Source organism: Neophocaena asiaeorientalis, unplaced genomic scaffold (assembly GCF_003031525.2).
Source record: "Neophocaena asiaeorientalis asiaeorientalis breed wild unplaced genomic scaffold, Neophocaena_asiaeorientalis_V1.1 scaffold230, whole genome shotgun sequence".
Classification (NCBI taxonomy): domain Eukaryota; kingdom Metazoa; phylum Chordata; class Mammalia; order Artiodactyla; family Phocoenidae; genus Neophocaena; species Neophocaena asiaeorientalis.
The window spans coordinates 43,720-61,313 of NW_020175186.1; the positions used below are offsets into that span (position 1 = coordinate 43,720).

At 45.3% G+C, this 17,594-nt stretch overlaps 1 protein-coding gene across 1 annotated transcript in view; it reads right to left on the reverse strand.

The window, feature by feature from the left end:
- The window catches only part of IRAK2 (interleukin 1 receptor associated kinase 2), a 73,610-nt gene continuing 56,016 nt past the window's right edge, over positions 1-17,594 (reverse strand). The window contains exons 10-13 of the mRNA XM_024764726.1: positions 13,434-13,496; positions 5,259-5,459; positions 1,982-2,273; positions 1-1,012 (exon numbers count right to left, since the gene is read on the reverse strand). Of these exons, the coding sequence (XP_024620494.1) occupies positions 900-1,012; positions 1,982-2,273; positions 5,259-5,459; positions 13,434-13,496 (669 nt within the window). The 3' untranslated portion in view covers positions 1-899. The remainder of the gene's footprint in view (positions 1,013-1,981; positions 2,274-5,258; positions 5,460-13,433; positions 13,497-17,594) is intronic.

The following is a 17,594-nucleotide window of genomic DNA, read 5'->3' on the forward strand; positions in this document are numbered from 1 at the left end:
TGTCTTTTTAAAAATTTATTTAACAAAACAGGACAAGTACATTTTCAAAGTATTTCTGTAGCCATGTCTCACCCGTTCCTCCCCAACAGCCCAGGGAGGGAGGATGAATGCATGTTACTTACAAGGAAACTGAGGTTCCAGAAATTAAATTAGCAGCAGAATCAAACATGAACCTAGTTCTCCTGGTTCTTTATCTACAGACATAAATAATACATACTCTCTAAATAAAAACTCTATTTAAAATATTAGCATTAGTGGAATGGGAGGATAAAGGTGCAGAGTGGGCATTAAATAAATATCTGTGGACTGCAATATTTCTGAAAGAGAAAGCAGAAAACCTCCAGAGCCTTCTGCCAGGTGTCTGGCATTTGTAAAACTTGAGACCTTGACGAGGGAGTGAAGAACCGAAATGGGACACAAGTTGAAAGTCTTTCATGCAAAGGTCATGGAAGTTTGCAGGCAGTTGGTAGCAAATATTACCCAGAGATCTTAGCTTTGGAAAGTTCCATCAGCGCTCAGAATGCTCAATCGGTTGTCAAGGGTGAGAGCCAGGCAATGGCATCTATTAGGGTGGTTATCGTCACATGCTCCCCGGAACCACAAAATCGCCCACATCCTGGGCTCATGTATCAGGGTTTCCCCTTCAGTCTCCTGATAACCCAGAGCTCTGATTGACAAATGTCAGAAAGGAAGAGGACTTCATGGATTTTTGTGTCTCTGAAAGCTGAGGTCCCGTCTCCCCTAACTCACTCTGGTAAAATGGAAGTGTCTCTGCCGCCACCCAAGGGAAGCTGATGTTTGGTGTTTCCTGGGAGATCTTGATTCTTCCTTAGATCTTTTTCTCGATTGACGTTCATTTTTCCAATGGAGGACGAGGGTCCTCAGCTATGTTCGAGTCATCAAGGGCCAAAAAGCTCAATGCTATCCAGTTTCTCTTCTTTGTAGAGCCGGATATTCTCCATCAGTTTCTTTTTGGCCTCATTGATCTCAATTTTCCACGAAGTCTCTGTAGCTGACATTCAATGGAAAGTAAAGAACTTGAACAAAAGGTATTTGGAAACAGTTGTTATAATTCTTAGAAAGTCAGACTTGGTCAGAGTTTTTCACTTAAATCGGACTTCTGAATCAGGCCCTGAGTGGAATGAGCATTGTCATTGCTTCTGCCTTTTCAGGGAAGGCCTGTCACCTGCCCCCACCTTTCAGAGAGGAGGGGCTTCCATGCTTCTCCCCTGGGGGTGGGGGGCAATGTTAGAATGAAGCTTACACTCTCTCTCTCTTCTTCCACTCACCTCCATGTGGGAGGAGGAACAACAGGAAAGGTCAGAGCCTGAGACATTCACAGAGCCACGTTTACCAGGGGATGAGGACGCTGAATTGTAAAGGCCTTCCGAATTTTTATTTCAGAAGGAAACCTGGTGTGTTTGGACCCCAGGGTCAGAAATAGAAGCTATCTTTGGAAGCAGCTGGCAAGGTGTGAAGTGAGGATAGAGAGGCGGCCGGTGACAGACCACAAGGGGCTTTGCTGGTCCCAAGGGAGAGTTTTTACTTGGTCTCTAAGTGCAGTGGGGAACCACAGAAGGGCTTTAAACGAGGAGTGACATGAGTTGTTTTTAAAAACCACTCTGGCTGGCCCCTGGATGAAGAACTGGTGAGGGGCCAGAGCAGATCAGGGAGGCCACAGGGAGGCTGTGCGCTCATCCAGCAAGAGGAGAGTAGCTTAGATGAGGGGTAGGGGGACGGGGACGGGCAATGCAGGGAAGCAGATGGAGCAGAGGGCTATTCAGGTCAGTGGACAGGACTGAGTGAGGGACTTGACATCGGGGGCCGGGGGAGAAGGAGGATGACTCTCTTGGCGCGGCCAGCTGGCAGGTGAACAGCTGGATAAGCAAATGAACGCGTGAATGCGGGAGAGAAGGAATAAATGATAGACTGAGTTGGGGACATAAATGAGAGTGTATAAGGACTCAGATCCCACGCTTACCATCCTGGGGAGGTTCTGCACTGGCGCAGGCCTCAGAGGAGGAGTCAGCTTCCACTGCCCCACCAGCCGGCAGCTCACTTTCTCCATCCGCTGGGGGGGGAGGCGAGTAGGCAGCCCCGGCCCAGGGTGCCTCCCTCATGCAGCAGGAGGCTTCGAAGCTGGAATTGTCCACGTCGTCCGTTTCTTCTGGGGTATTGGAGGAAGAGCCTGTGCACTCGGAAAGACCACTCCAAGGGAGCGACGTCTCCTGACCTCTCAGCTGCTCTTCCACAGCAGCCACAGAGCCACACACCTTGGGGAAGAGAGAGAGAACGCGCCACAGGCACAGAGATACAGATATTTGTACTTTTGCTGGTTGAGACCCTGGGTCTAGCTGCCCCAGCAATACCTATGCTGCCTGCAGTTTGGTTAAATGAGCAATAAATCATTCATCCTCTCATTCATAGGCTCCCTGCTTCCTTCTCTGTTACGTGGTTACGTGTGTGTCTGTGGGTCGAATCTAATAATTCGAGTTGAGTTTCTATCACTTTCAGCTAGAAATGCCCTAAGTAATATAGATATTGCCCTTGAGGGCTTTTCTGGTTAGGGAGGTTAGTAAAATTAGAGGCAGGCAGGGAAGGAATATTTCTTCTTCACACACACACACACACACACACACACACACACACACACATAAACGGCACACAAACCTACCCTTAGTAAAAATAACAAATTTCATTTGCTCAGTGCCTTGCACTTTACAAAGCACATTTGACACATAATGTAAATGACTTTTTAGAAATAAAAAATTAAAAGATCAGAGAGGTTAAGTTCCCTGCCTAAGGTCACCCAGTCAGTGAGTGGCAGAGCTGACCACTAAACCCAAGTCTGCTTCTCTTCAAGGCCATGACCCTACTGACCTCTCAACTTCCTAGCTTGGTTGTGAAATACTGCGGACAATGACCATTTTCATTCCTCTTTGTATATGAAAGTGCCCTATCCCCTTTATTCTACATAGCAAATGCTTCCTCATGCTTCAAGGCCCAGTTCAAATGTCACCTTTTGAGACAAATCTTCACAACATATGCCCAATAAATACTTGCCAAGCTAAAAACTACAAAACTACATAACTAGGTTCTGGCCTATGGGAGAAGAAGTGATATGTGCATTTCCAGGTCACACCCTTACGAGGAAGGGTATATGTTCTCCTTTTTAACCCCCTTTTAGTGGCTGGAATGCAGATGTGATGGCCTGAGCTAAAGCAGCCTTTTTGGATTCCGAAGTGGAAGTCACATGATAAGGGGAGCAGAGCAACAATACAGGAGCCCAAATCCCCCAATACTGCGGCACTGCGACATCAGCTCTGGACTGCCTACATTCAAACTGTTGAGCTAAACAGAACAAACTTTTATCTCACTTGGAGTCTCCTCATTATAGCAGCTTCTTTGAATGTACTTTAAGTGATACACTGAACAAAAGAGTAAAATGAATGAAGGAATGAAAGAATAAGTGGTTGAGGGAGAGAGATCTTTTTAAAACTTAAGTCTGATTATGTCCTGCCACGGCTTAATACCCCCAGTGACTTCCTCAAAATCCTGACTGTGGCTGCAAAGCCCTCTGTTGTCGGGCTCCTCCTTCCCCAGCAGCCTCATCACAAGCCACTCTGCCCCAGGTACTCTGTGTTCTAGCCACTCTGACCTTATTCCAGGCCCTTGACCTTCTAAGCTCTCTCTCAACTCAGGCTATTTGCATGAATTGTTCCTTCTGCTTCGGTTGCTCTTCATCTGCTTACACATCACTTCCTTGGGAAAGTCCTGCATGGGGCTCCCGTAATATGCTACACCAGCGCTCACCAGATGGTTACTACACAATGTCTGTGAACTCCAGGAAAGTGGAACTGGGCCTGCCTTGTTCCCCGATATATCCCCGGGGCCCAGCACACCACTGCTGAATGAGTGACTGAACACTGTGGCACACGGGCAGCTGGAGCACAGCCTAGACTGAGAGCGGTGACTTGGTCTCTAGCTCCTGCCATGTCCTGGTGCAAGAGGGTAGAGCTGGGGCTGAGCCAGGAGTCCAGAGGGCTCTGACAGAAACTCCCTCTGGCCTCATCTCCCCCTCTCTTGGCCTCAACATCTCCATCTGTAAAAGGGGAGGGCTGGGCTACAGCAGTGGTGTTTTTTGTTGTTGTTTTTGTTGTTGTTTTTTGCAGTACGCGGGCCTCTCACTGCTGTGGCCTCTCCCGTTGCGGAGCACAGGCTCCGGATGTGCAGGCTCAGCGGCCATGGCTCACGGGCCCAGCCGCTCTGCGGCACGAACCCGTGTCCCCTGCATCGGCAGGCGGACTCTCAACCACTGCGCCACCAGGGAAGCCCTAACAGTGGTGTTTGAAGATTTTTTTTTTCAGCTACCAAACCCTTTCCTCAGATAAAATACTGAGAACCCAATACAATTATGAGAAGTGACAGTGGATGTCTGGTTGGAGTCATGGGTGGGGCCTGCAGCCATCCACAGCCCTCTTCCTGCCTCTTCCCAAGGAGCCCCTCTCTGTCAGGCATCCCTGGAAAATCACTCCGTGGGATGATCTCGATGAGCCCTCTCAGGCAGTTATTTTGTACTTAGAAAGGCCTAGTAAAGTTGGTGCCCAAATTTACACCTGTTACCATGGAAACCCCCTCTGCATATCCTGTCCATAAGAAAATGTTTTATCCTCTGCGGTGATTGATGTCTGCTTAGTCCATGGGTTAAGGAATGATCCCTTTCTCTGGAACCTGGCCCTTCCACCTTCCAGGCTTGACCCCCTGGCCACCGGGTTTATATACCGGACCCCCACCTTACCTGATAGGCCAACAGGTAGACACCTGACCCTAGCTAAGCCAATCAGTTTCTCTCACTAAGAGGTTGGAATTGGGCCGCTCAGTGAAGACAGAACCATGACCTGTAAATGAATACGGCTGTATCCCCTGACCAAGAGGATGGAGGGAATGAGAAGGGGCCTACAGAGAGGAGGAGAAATAAAGCCCGTTCAGAGAAAGCAGACGGACTTCTGTTATATCCGAGGGTGTGGTCCTGGGCACCCTCAGGACCAGACTCCAGTTTGGCTGCTGGGAGCTCCAGCAGATACTGCTGTTTGCAAACAAATATGGCCCTGGTGTATGAAATCACTTCTCGGTAAGGGCATCGGTAAAGGGATCGTGACAGAGCCCCTGGTAAAGCAGACTCATGCAGCCGGGGAATTGAGGTCCTGCTGACGCAGGACAGGGCTCACTGCTGGGGGAAGGCTGAACGTTAGGCTCACCTCCGCCAGGCTGGCGTTGCGCCTCCGCAGGCAGAGGCAGGCGGCCATGGCCAAGGCCTCGGCACAGGCCTCTGGCAGCCTCCCTGCTCTCTTCTCCAGGTAATTCTGGCAGATCTCCTTGGCCATCACTTTCTCCACATCTGTCTTACTGGAGCAGAGCCGTGTGGTGCTGCTGGGAATTTCACTGAGGAGTAAATCCTTCTGTGGGAAGAAGAGTGGAAATACCCTCCGTGTGAGCTGCAGGGGTGTGGAGTCTAACCACACGTGCCCCACCCACCTCCAGGATTGCACCAGAGCGGCAAACACCCAGAAAACCAACAGTGTTTTTAAAACTAATTGCAAGGATCCCAGGACCGAGTAAAACGGCAGAACTGGAGAACTGCTAAATTCCCCACATGTACAGGGCATTCTGTACCACACTCATAAGCCCCGTCAGGCAGGGGGGCCTTGGGTTGCTTCATCAGGAAAATGGGGATAATAGGACTAACACAAAAATTAAATGACATAGGGCATCTAAAGCATAACGTGTGAAAAAGTGTGATACTTGACACAATCAACATTCAATAGTCTATTAGTGATAATAATTAATAGTAATAATAGCTACCATTTATATAGTACTTACTACGTGCTGAGCACTTTACTTACACCAATAACTCATCTTATTAATAACATTTACAGGAAAAATCTCTCATGATACAAAATAAACATTTTAGGATGTAGGATTCTGACACATGTATATTTAATAGGAGATGTACTATATATAATATTATGTATATTTTTATATTTTAAATTTTGTATTTACATGTTACAACATTTTATGCTACTTAGAAAGCAGAAATCTGAACTATTCCTAAAACAGAAGATATGCTGTATAAATAATAATAAATATATTACTATATATTTGTATAGTACAAATTATATATTACATCGCACATGTATATATTTACTTATTTGCAACTTATATAAATATAAACCTACTTATATAAATAGGTTACAAATATATTACTTTTACTGATTAAATATATTAAATATAGGAAATTAATATGTAATATAATTATGTATAATATTGATTGATATAGTATATAGTGCATTAATCTATCATATATTAACATATGAGATTTATATGTATTTTTTTATATTTGTGGTATATTTATTTATGTAAACACTATAACATTTATATATAAATTTTCCATGTATATCCTACATATATACTTATTTATATATAAAATATTGTATACTTTAAACAATATGTTTTATATATACGTATTTGTAATGATATTTCATAGATATACAGTATTTTATATGGTTACACATATAAATACATAAAACATTTTATATAATTATATATAACATATAATATATAATATATATTTATATACAATATATAATACTTTAAATAACTATATAAAATATTTATACAGAAATATTTCAATGCACTTTATGTTATATGCTACATGCATTATATAAAAATATTGTGTAATATTTCATGCTATATAAAATGCAAAAATTGAAAATCCATGTAATAAATAATATAAAATATATAAATATAAATAATATAAACTGTGTGTATATATACATATATAGAATAAATACCAGGGGGCAGGGTGTAAAATATTAACAGTAGTCATCTCCAAGAACGATTTCTATTTTATTTTCTATATTTTCCTATATTTACTAAATGTTCTACAAGCCTGTTTTGCATTTATATTTGGAAAAATAAAAGGGGTTTTTTTGGTGGGTGTGTTTTTTAATAAATTTACTTATTTTATTTATTTATTTTTGGCTGCGTTGGGTCTTTGTTGCTGTGCGCGGGCTTTCGCTAGTTGTGGCGAGCGGGGGCTTCTATTCCTTGCGCTGCGCGGGCTTCTCATTGCGGTGGCTTCTCTTGTCGCAGAGCACGGGCTCTAGGCGCACGGGCTTCAGTAGTTGGGCTCACAGGCTCTACAGCTCGGGCTCAGCAGTTGTGGCTCACGGACTTACTGGCCCCGCGGCATGTGGGATCTTCCCGAACCAGGGCTCGAACCTGTGTCCCCTGCATTGGCAGGCGGATTCTTAACCACTGCGCCACCAGGGAAGCCCTGTGTGTTTGTTTTTAACACCAACAGTTCCTGACCTCCTATAATACGTCCCCATCTGTTAACTATGGCCTTCAGAAACCCCAGATTTTGTGACAATCTGGCCCCTGCAGACCTATCCCATCTCCTCTCCTCCCTCTGTCCTTCTAGCTCACTGTACTCAGCCACTCTGTCTCCTCCTTCTATCTTGGAAGCCCCTAAGCTCATCCTGCCTCAGGGCCTTTGCACTTATTCTTCTCTCGGTCTAGAATGCCCCTCCCTTGAGCTTTATCATGTCCTGGACCCTCCCTTCATTTGGGTCTCTGCTCTGATGTTACCTACGCCAAGAAGCTTTCCCTGACCTAAAACAGCCCTCCTCCAACTCTTTCACTCTGTCCCCTAACATTACTTCACATTTCTTCATAGCACTTACCACTGGCCTGGAACTACACATATTTTCATTTACTTAAGTATCCTTTGTTCTCCTCCCCTAGAATGAAAGCTCCAGGAGCGTAAGAACTTTAACTTTGTATCTCCAACACCAAGAACAGTACCTGGCAGATGGTAAGTTCCTTACAAATGTTTTCATATATTGTACAAGCTAATTTATTTTCTGGTTAAGTTTCTTCCTTTTTGTGTAATTTTACTATTTTTAATAGAAGTGATTTATTAAATGTAAAACTAAATTTTTACTGCTTCATACAGCTTTGTATACAAATAGTTATAATTCAGAGTAAAATATTATCAGAGATTATCAGACATGGGTTGTGATATCTGCTTCAAGAACAAAACAAAATAGTCCCCACTCTGCCTCAGTTTCCCAATTGAGAAAATGGGCTTTCTAAGAATCCAAAAAATACCTAGACACCTGACACCATCAATAACTCAGTACCTGTAGACTGAAAACCTAAAACTGGCAAGGGGTTCATTTTTAAATGCCCCTTTGCACGATTCTTTCATGTGAGTTCTGCCTTTTTAGATTTTTATCTTTTTAAAAAGTGTAATGGTGGGACACCCCTGGTGGCACAGTGGTTAAGAACCCGCCTGCCAATGCAGGGCACACGGGTTCGAGCCCTGGTCCGGGAAGATCCCACATGCCGCGGAGCAACTAAGCCCGTGCACTACAGCTACTGAGCCTGCACTCTACAGCCCGTGAGCCACAGCTACTGAGCCCGCGCGCCACAACTACTGAAGCCCGCGCGCCTAGAGCCCGCACTCTGCAACAAGAGAAGCCATCGCAATGAGAAGCCCGGGCACCGCAACTAAGAGGAGCCACTGCTCACCGCAACTAGAGAAAACCCACATGCAGCAACGAAGACCCAACGCAGCCAAAAATAAATAAATGAATAAAATTTATTTTTTTTAAAAGTGTAATGGTATTTAAAGTTGACAAATCTGTAAATAAGAATAGAAGCGTATTATTTACGGATATGGAGGTTACCACCATCTGAAACAAATGAGAAACTGTGCATAGTGATTGCCCTGAAGGAACGGTGTAAGTGCTCCCCACTTGACTACAGCCCATGAAATCCTGGGTCTCACTCAGTAACCGCCATCACAAGACGCCATCCTCCATCAAGAACACTCGGAGGCAGAGTGACGGGGAACTTAGTAATGGAGGGACTCAGCAACTCCACCTGAACCCTGATGAATCTTAGTACTAAAAGGAGGGCAGTCTGCCGCACTCCTCAGGCTGTGATGCAAAAGGAAGTACACAGAACCACCTAGACCATGATTCTAATCAAGTCTCAAGGGCTGACAACCAGGGCACAGGAAACAGGGGGAACAGAGAAACAAGTTAAAGATACAACAAGATGCAATCAGAAAAATCCAGCACGTGAGTCTACCACAGAAGCGACCCACTTTATGCAAAAATGCAATGCCAGGCAGAAAGAAGGGGGGAGGGGCGCAGCGAGAGAACCCAAGTCTTCAGAAACACGGCACCTTGCTTGCATCTGGTTTCAAACGAACCAACTTTAAAAAGTCATTTTTGAGACAATCTGGGACATCTAAATATGAAATGGGTATTAAATGATAATAAGTAATTAAGAAAACTAAATTCTATGGGTGAAATAACAATATCTGGGATTTGCTTGAAAATACACAGACAAAAATGGTTTGGGGGTTGCAAAAGAAATAAGAAAAGGATGATGTTGATAACTGATGGGATGGATGCATGGAGATTCCTTATATTCTTTTCTTGACTTTTGTGTATGTTTGAAATTGTCCATAATAAAAAGGACTTTTTTTTTTTTGCGGTACGCGGGCCTCTCACTGTTGTGGCCTCTCCCGTTGTGGAGTACAGGCTCCAGACGCACCAGGCTCAGTGGCCATGGCTCACGGGCCCAGCCGCTCCGTGGCACGTGCGATCCTCCTGGACCGGGGCACGAACCCGCGTCCCCTAGCATCGGCAGGCGGACTCTCAACCACTGCGCCACCAGGGAAGCCCCATAAAAAGGACTTGTTAAGGAAGTGGGCGTCCCTGAAGGCAGGCCAGGGAAAGAGGCCTGGAGTAGTTGCTAGGTGCTGCTACGTTTTCTAAGCCAAGTATGCAGATTACTTGAATTAAACATTTTAATTAAAAAGAAATTAGTCAAAATCAACAGTATTATTAAAAACATTTTTTTGTTGTTGTTAAAAACTAAAATAGAAGCAGTTGAAGTTTTAGGGCAAAAGTTAACCCCTCCCCTTATTTCAACTCTCCAAAGGCAACCCCTGCTAATAGGCTGGATTACATTTTTCTAGAGTTTCTGCTATAAAAGTCCACAGTTATAATCACTTTAGTTATATACAATAACAATGGCAAGCCATCTCCTAAGAGCTATTAAAGTAAGCGTAGTAGTAATAGTAGCTACCACACAGAGGGCTTACTATGTTCTAGTCACTGTTTTACATACGTCACATATTATTTAATCTTCACTAAACCCTACCAGGTAGGTACTATATTAGCCCCAGATAAATAAGAAAATATAAGATACAATTTGTAAATTCATTCATCTATTTAGTACCAAAGACGGGATCACACTATATATACTGTTTTGAACTTGATTTTTTCTCACTTGCAGATATCTCCCTGTCAGAACATACACGTCTCTCTTGTTTTGCTTTTTCTAAAACAAGAATGTTTATGTCAGCTTTATTCAGAATTGCCAAAACCGGGAAACAACCCAGATGTCTAGCAACCGGTCAACGGATCAACAAATGGTCGGACATCCATACAACGGAGTATTCCCCAGCAGCGCGAGGAATCAACCACTGATACATACGACATGGATGAATCTCAAAGGCAGCACGCTAAGTGGAAGGAGCCCGCAACGAACAGGCACACGCTCTACGATTCCACTTACACAGCGCTCCAGAAGAGATGGAACGACACAGACAGAAACTAGATCAGTAGTTGCCAGGGCCTGGAAGCGGGGAAAGGGGATTGACTATAAAGGGACGTGAGGGAATATTCTGTAATGAAATAAATATTCCATATCTTGATTGTGGTGGTGGTCTCCCGACCATCTACGTTTGTCAAAACTCATACCATTTTTGTATACCTCAGAAGTGTGAATTACACCTTGACAGAAATAAGTGCATACGTCCACACTGAGATCCCCACACAAAGGTACCAGCAGCTTTATATGTACTGGTCAAACGCTGGAAACACCCTACACGTCATCAACAGGTGAATGGACAAATGGGGGCACATCCACACACTAGAGCATCATTTGGCATCTAAAGAAATGAACTCCAACACACAAACAGAGCATGGGTGCATCCCACAAAAACTATGCTGAGTGGGAAAGGCCAGACAACAAAAGAGCACACACACTCTCCACGGTTTCCTTTACAGGAAACTCCAGAAAAGAGAAACTTTTGTACAGTTGTACAGTGACAGAAAGCAGACCAATGGCTGCGGGGGACGGCAGGGTGGGGAGGGGTGAGAGGAGGGTGACAAATGAGCAGAGGTAACTTCTGGGGTAGTGGCCATGCTCATTATCTTGATTTGGTGACGATTTCACAGATAAACACAAATGTCAACATTTATCATATTATACACTTTATCCTCATTGTAAGTACTTACAAACATACTCATAAAGCTTTTTTTATAAATAACTTCATGGTGTTCCATGGTGTGTATGATCATATCGTCATTTTTTTAACCGCCTCCCAATTGATAGATATTTCACTTGTTAGCAATGCTTCACTACCATAACTAGAGCTACAACGAACATCCTCGTCTCTCTGTCTTTCTTACTTGTATGCGTTTCCCTAGCGTACAAGTGAAATTGCTGCATCAGAGGGTACACACATTTTAAATTTTGATGGAAACCACCCAATGACCTCCAGAGACACTGCAGCCATGAACACTCCCGAGTGTGGAGGAGAGGCTGGCTCCTCCCACCCTGGACCCACTTGGCCACAGCTTTCATCTCTGACTTGAATTTTAATTTTTTGCACAATGAATTAAAAGTACCACAACAAGGGATGATGGGAGACCCTATTTGGGTCCAGAAGAAGAGAAAGAAACTAGATTAAAAAAAAATTATTTCCTCCATGTTTTTAGAAACCATTTACCAAAAAGGCCTTCTGGAAAGTTTCACCTAAGTGTCTCCAAAGGCTCCTTCCCCTGTGACATTCAATCCCTGGGTGAATGTGCTGGGTAATACATCTGAAGAAAACTGTCGGAATATGAGAAATTGTCCCAAACTGCCCCGAACCACATCTGAGCTGACCAAACCGACCTCTCTGCAGTACCGGGGGCCTGGTGCCCAAAAGGGGCAGAGCTCTGGGAATTCAGCAAAGGGACAGGTCGTGACTGTCCGCGTATAGGGGAGGTCTTCAGCTTCCCACCCCAGGGTGAAGGGGATGCTTTTGGAGCCTAGTCACAAAAAAGCCAGCTGCTCCAATGGCCTCCACATCAAGTCAGAAAAGTGCTCCCCTCTCAAATTAGTGAAGAGGATGAGGGCTTGCATAGGGGTCAGAGCTCTGCAGAAGACATGGGTTCAAATCCCAGCTCTGCCATCTCGCTGGGGGTCATAAGATACGTCTCTTCACCTTGGCCTTAGTTTTCTCATATGTAAAATGGGGATGGTAATAATAACGATGATGAATCCGTATGGCTGGACTGTCATGAGAATTAAAGAGTTAGGAGAGCACTGGGGTTAAGAACTCAGGATCTGGGCTTCCCTGGTGGCGCAGTGGTTGAGAGTCCGCCTGCCGATGCAGGGGACACAGGTTCGTGCCCCGGTCCAGGAAGATCCCACATGCCGCAGAGCGGCTGGGCCCGTGAGACATGGCCGCTGAGCCTGCGCGTCCGGAGCCTGTGCTCCGCAACGGGAGAGGCCACAGCAGTGAGAGGCCTGCGTACCGCAAAAAAAAACACAAAAAAACAAAAAAAAGAACTCAGGATCTGCAGTCCAGCAGATGTGACTCAGAATCTCGACTCTGATACTTAGTAAAGCTGAGATCTCAAGCAAACCTCAGAGCCTGCTCACCTCATCTGCAGGTGAACATAACGGCTTGATCAATCTCACGGGGATTCAGAGGACCTAGAAAGTAACATATGTAAAGTGCCAGACACACAGTGGGGCGTGTTGTTATATTTTTGAAATGACACTATACACACGCACACGTATATTTGAATGACAGTTCTTATAAACCTACAAAATGGAAATTATTGTTTTTATTATCGAAAACTAAAAGGGCTGAAATTAACTTTCACCAATTTAAAGACAAACCCTAGGACTTCCCTGGAGGTCCAGCGGTTAATTAAGACTCTGGGCTTCTGCGGTAGGGGGCATGGGTTCGATCCCTGGTTGGGGAACTAGGATCCCACATGCTGCATGACGCGGCCAAAAAATTTAAAAAATAAAGTCAAACTCTATATGATTGCCTGACATGCAGAGAGAAGACATGGATTTCCCCTAAACATTCTAAACTTTCTTATCATGAAAACGTAATTGTTGCCTGGATGGTGCAGGGGGAAGGTTACAGCTACTTTGCACAAGTACAAATCAAACCCTGGACTGTGGCCTCGTTAGCATCTGTAAAATGGGTACAGTGGAGGTCCCTGCCCTCCCCACCCCTAGACCCCTCACAGCTGTGAGAAAGAAGTGACTGGTTCCCTTACCAAGTAAACCGGGCTCCGGTTGTTGTCCATCGCGGGGATGCCAGTGAGGACCTCAGCTAACACCTGTGAGAACAGGGAGTTAGCACGGTTCACACACACATGCACAAGTTCACCCAGGAGCTTCTGGCCAAGAAAGAAGTTCCTTCTCAGGAACAAATTCTGAGCTCCAGGCCTGGCTCTGCCATCTGCCAGCACAGACACTTGCCCAAAATCTGGAACGTGGGATTATCACTAAACACCTCCTCCAGCTAAACACACCACCCAGCTACTAGGAGAAGGTTTAAGTTAATTGATAGCAAGGTAGGGAGGATGAAAACCAAATGTCTGTGTATTACCATCAGATAGATAGACAAGATACACACACACACCTCTCTCTATATATATACATATATACATCTATCTGTATACACACATACATATACATACACACACTATATATACTAAAGATATCTTCATTTAAAACCCATCAGGAACGGTAAGCAGGCACTGCTATGTTAATCTCAAGAAAAGGAGGAATCCATGTGCAGACACCTATTCTAGACAGAAAATCTCGGCAGTATCTATAGCACGTTTCACCCACAGGCCTTTATTTACATTATTTGTTCATTAATACATCCATTTAAGAAAGGAGCACAGCCCTGAGCCAGTGTAAGCCACCACAAAATTGACAAACTGTGATCTGTATCTTAATAAATGGGAAACCTGCTTTGAACAGAAATTCAGCAGAGATAACAGCACACTGGCTAAGGGGTCCATAGTCAGACAGACCTGGGTTCAAATTCTGACTCTGTTCCTTACATGCTTTGGTGACCTTTGGGCAAGAAACTAAAATCTGGGGACTTCCCTGGCGGTCCAGTGGTTTAGACTCAGCGCTTCCACTGCAGGGGGGTGTGGGTTCAATCCCTGGTCGGGGAACTAAGATCCCACACGCCGCATCTGAGCCTGTATCCTTATGTGGTACGTGGTGATCTAGTGGTTGTAAATATGAGACAGTGGGTACTCCATCTTAGTGTCAAATCTCCCTCCCACAACTTCTCTCAAAGTCAGAATAAGGTCACATCACTGCCAAGAACGCCTCCACTCAGAAAGGGCCTGCAGGGTTACTAACAGACTGGCACTGGCCAGGAGGGGGCAGCAGAGGGAACCCCTGCAGCTGGCGGAGGAGCCCATGGAAAAGTGACTCCGGCTGGGGTCCTGCCAAGGCAGGAGGGAAGAATAAGAGGAAATAAATAGAAAGACATTTCCTCTGCCTCTTCCACATGGCAGGCCCCGTGCCAGGCCTTTTACAGAAGTTACTTAGCGCTCATCAAAAAGAACACCGACCTACTACGGTATAGCACGGAGAACTATATTCAATATTCTGGGATAAACCACAATAGAAAAGAATATAAAAAAGAATGTATATATGTGTATAACTGAGTCACTGTGCTGTACAGCAGAAATGACCATAACGCTGTAAATCAACTATATGTCAATAAAAAAATAAATTAAGAAAACAAACACACAGAGAAATGCAGTGTTCCCCACAACAAGAACCAAAGTTCAAAATCGTACCATCCATCAGTGGCAGGGCTGAGAAAAAGACTGAAGGGAGCCAGTAGGCACTCACTGAATGAATGAATGAGTGAATAGGAAAGTCAATTGTTGCATCAGGAGCTGAGTTAAAAAGTCAAGAGTAAGCAGAATCAAGAGTGAGGGTGTGAAGGTAGGAAGAATAACGGCAACCACAATAATGATAATCACGCTGACCTATGCAACATACTCTGCTAACCAGTTTATATACGTCATCTTATTAATCTCCGTATGTATGAATACCCCCATTTTCCAGAGGACAAAACTGAGGCCCAGAGTTATAGATGACACCCTAGGTCACACAGCTGAAAGTAGCTGAGCCGGGACTCAAACCCAGGCTCTTAAGCTCTACCTTATAAGTGCCTGGCAGCCTTAGGGTTCAGTTCCACTGGTTCTTAAAGGAGCAGGAGCTTGGGCTGGCCCTGCTGAGCTTCACTGAGCCCCTCGCAGTGGGGCTGATGGGGGCGAGGAAGGGGAGGCGGGAGGGAATTGGGGGACAAGTAAACCAGAAGGGCCGATGGGCTGGAAGATAGAGGGAAGCAGAATCTGGTATGTGGAGGCTGGGCTGAGGGCAGAAAGTGGCTCAGAGGAAGGGCATTAGTGGGAGAGGTAGAGGGACAGACTGTGGTCAAAGAGAGGAAGTATAGAGTTTAAGGCTGGAGAGGAAGAGAGAAGGCAAGGTCCAAGGTGCAGCTGTTGGCTCCTGGCAGAGGTCAGCCAGCGACTGTCACTTTTCTCAGCCAGCATTTCCCAGACCGGGATCCACAGGTGTCTGATGCTTAGAGATACTAAGAAAACAAGGTTCCATAGTCAAGGGCATTTGGGAAACATTTTGGGAAGAGGTTGCCATGGAGACCCCTTCAGAAAACAGCCTAGTAGTGAGCAGTGCCAGCAAGCGAGGGTCACTGAAGACCCTCAACAAGTTTATAAGCCAGTCCTGACGGGGGGGTGGAGATTGGGAGCCCACCTCCATACCATTGCTGGGTGGTGGTGAATTCACAATTACCAGATTAAAGGCTATTTACCATATGAAAGGCTCTTGTTAATTTTGTGGTAACTTTTTTTTTTTCCTGCTTAACCTTGCTCAACCCAGCATTTCTCAAACCTACTTAAACACATCAAAACCCTTTAAACACATCAAACCTATTGAGATCTCAGGGAACTGGTATTCTTTGGAGACTGCTACACTCAGACCATGAACTCCTGGGGGAGGGATTGTGTTATAGTTACATTTACATTCCAAGTGCCTGACACACAGTACTGAAGGACAGCAGTGGTGACAAGGACAGAGGTTGGATGGGTAGATAGATACTGAATGGATGGGTGGCTGTTGCCGATGAATGGTTGGATAACAACTGGACTGATGGATGGATGGACAGATGGACAAAACAGATGGATGAACAAACAAGAACAAACAGACAACTGGATAGATAATTAGACGGCTGGCTGGATGCGAATCAGGGAAGTCAGGAGGTACCTTTAGCCTATTGGAATCTGGACACTCATGGGGCAGGGGGCCTTTACTTCAAGGGTTGGCAAACTCTTCCTGTAACAGGCTAGATCGTAAATATTTTAGGTTTTGTGAGCCACAAACAATCTCTGTCACATATTCTTTTATTATGATTGTTCTTGTTGCTGTTATTATTCAATCTTTTATAAATGTAAAAACTAGTCTTAATTATAGGCCATAGAAAATAGGCCATTGGACTGGTTCTGACCTGTGTGCCATAGTTTGCCAACCCCTGCTGTACTTGGTGGAACATTTCTAAGAGCCTCTATTATGTGCTTACAAAGGAGCCATGGGAAGGACAAATGTGTACAGGCCCAGATCTGAGCAGAGAAGGAAGCTCTTACTATTCCACAGCCGAATATGTCCACTCGCTTTGTCAGCTGCCCCACCCTGATGAAATCTTCTGGAAGATGTGCGGTGGAGGCCTGGAAAAGGCGGGTCTTCATCGTGGTGTATTTTGACTTTTTGTTGACAGGACACCAGTGAGCCATCGAATGAGCCAGCTTGGGGGTGAAGTTTTGGTCTAGCAAGACATTGGAGCTGTGGGAAAGAAGGCAGAGAGAACCCTCTTGTTTTGAGGTAGACAAGAAGAGGTTGCCATGGAAACTCTTTTGGAAAACAGCTTAGTAGTGAGCAGTGCCAGCGAGTTAGGGTCACTGAAGACCCTCAACAAGTTTATAAGCCAGTCCTGATGGGGGGTGGGGATTGGGAGCCCACCTCCACCAGCAAATGGGGATGGAGCTAAGATTAGTCCTGCTGTCCCAGAAATGGCATTTGGTGGCCAGACAGGTGCAGCCATCCATGGATGTCAGCCCGGATCAACCTCAGCCTGCCAAGCCCAGAGGCTGTGCCGCCTCCATCTCTTCAGAAGCTGCTCCAACCCCCAGCTCTGGCCCAGCTGACTCACGTCTAAATGCCAGCATCCTTTGGGACTTAACCTGCCCAGATCACGGGGAATAAGAAGAGCAATAAAAATATTCTTGGAGGGCTTCCCTGGTGGCGCAGCGGTTGAGAGTCCGCCTGCCGATGCAGGGGACACGGATTCGTGCCCCGGTCCGGGAAGATCCCACATGCCGCGG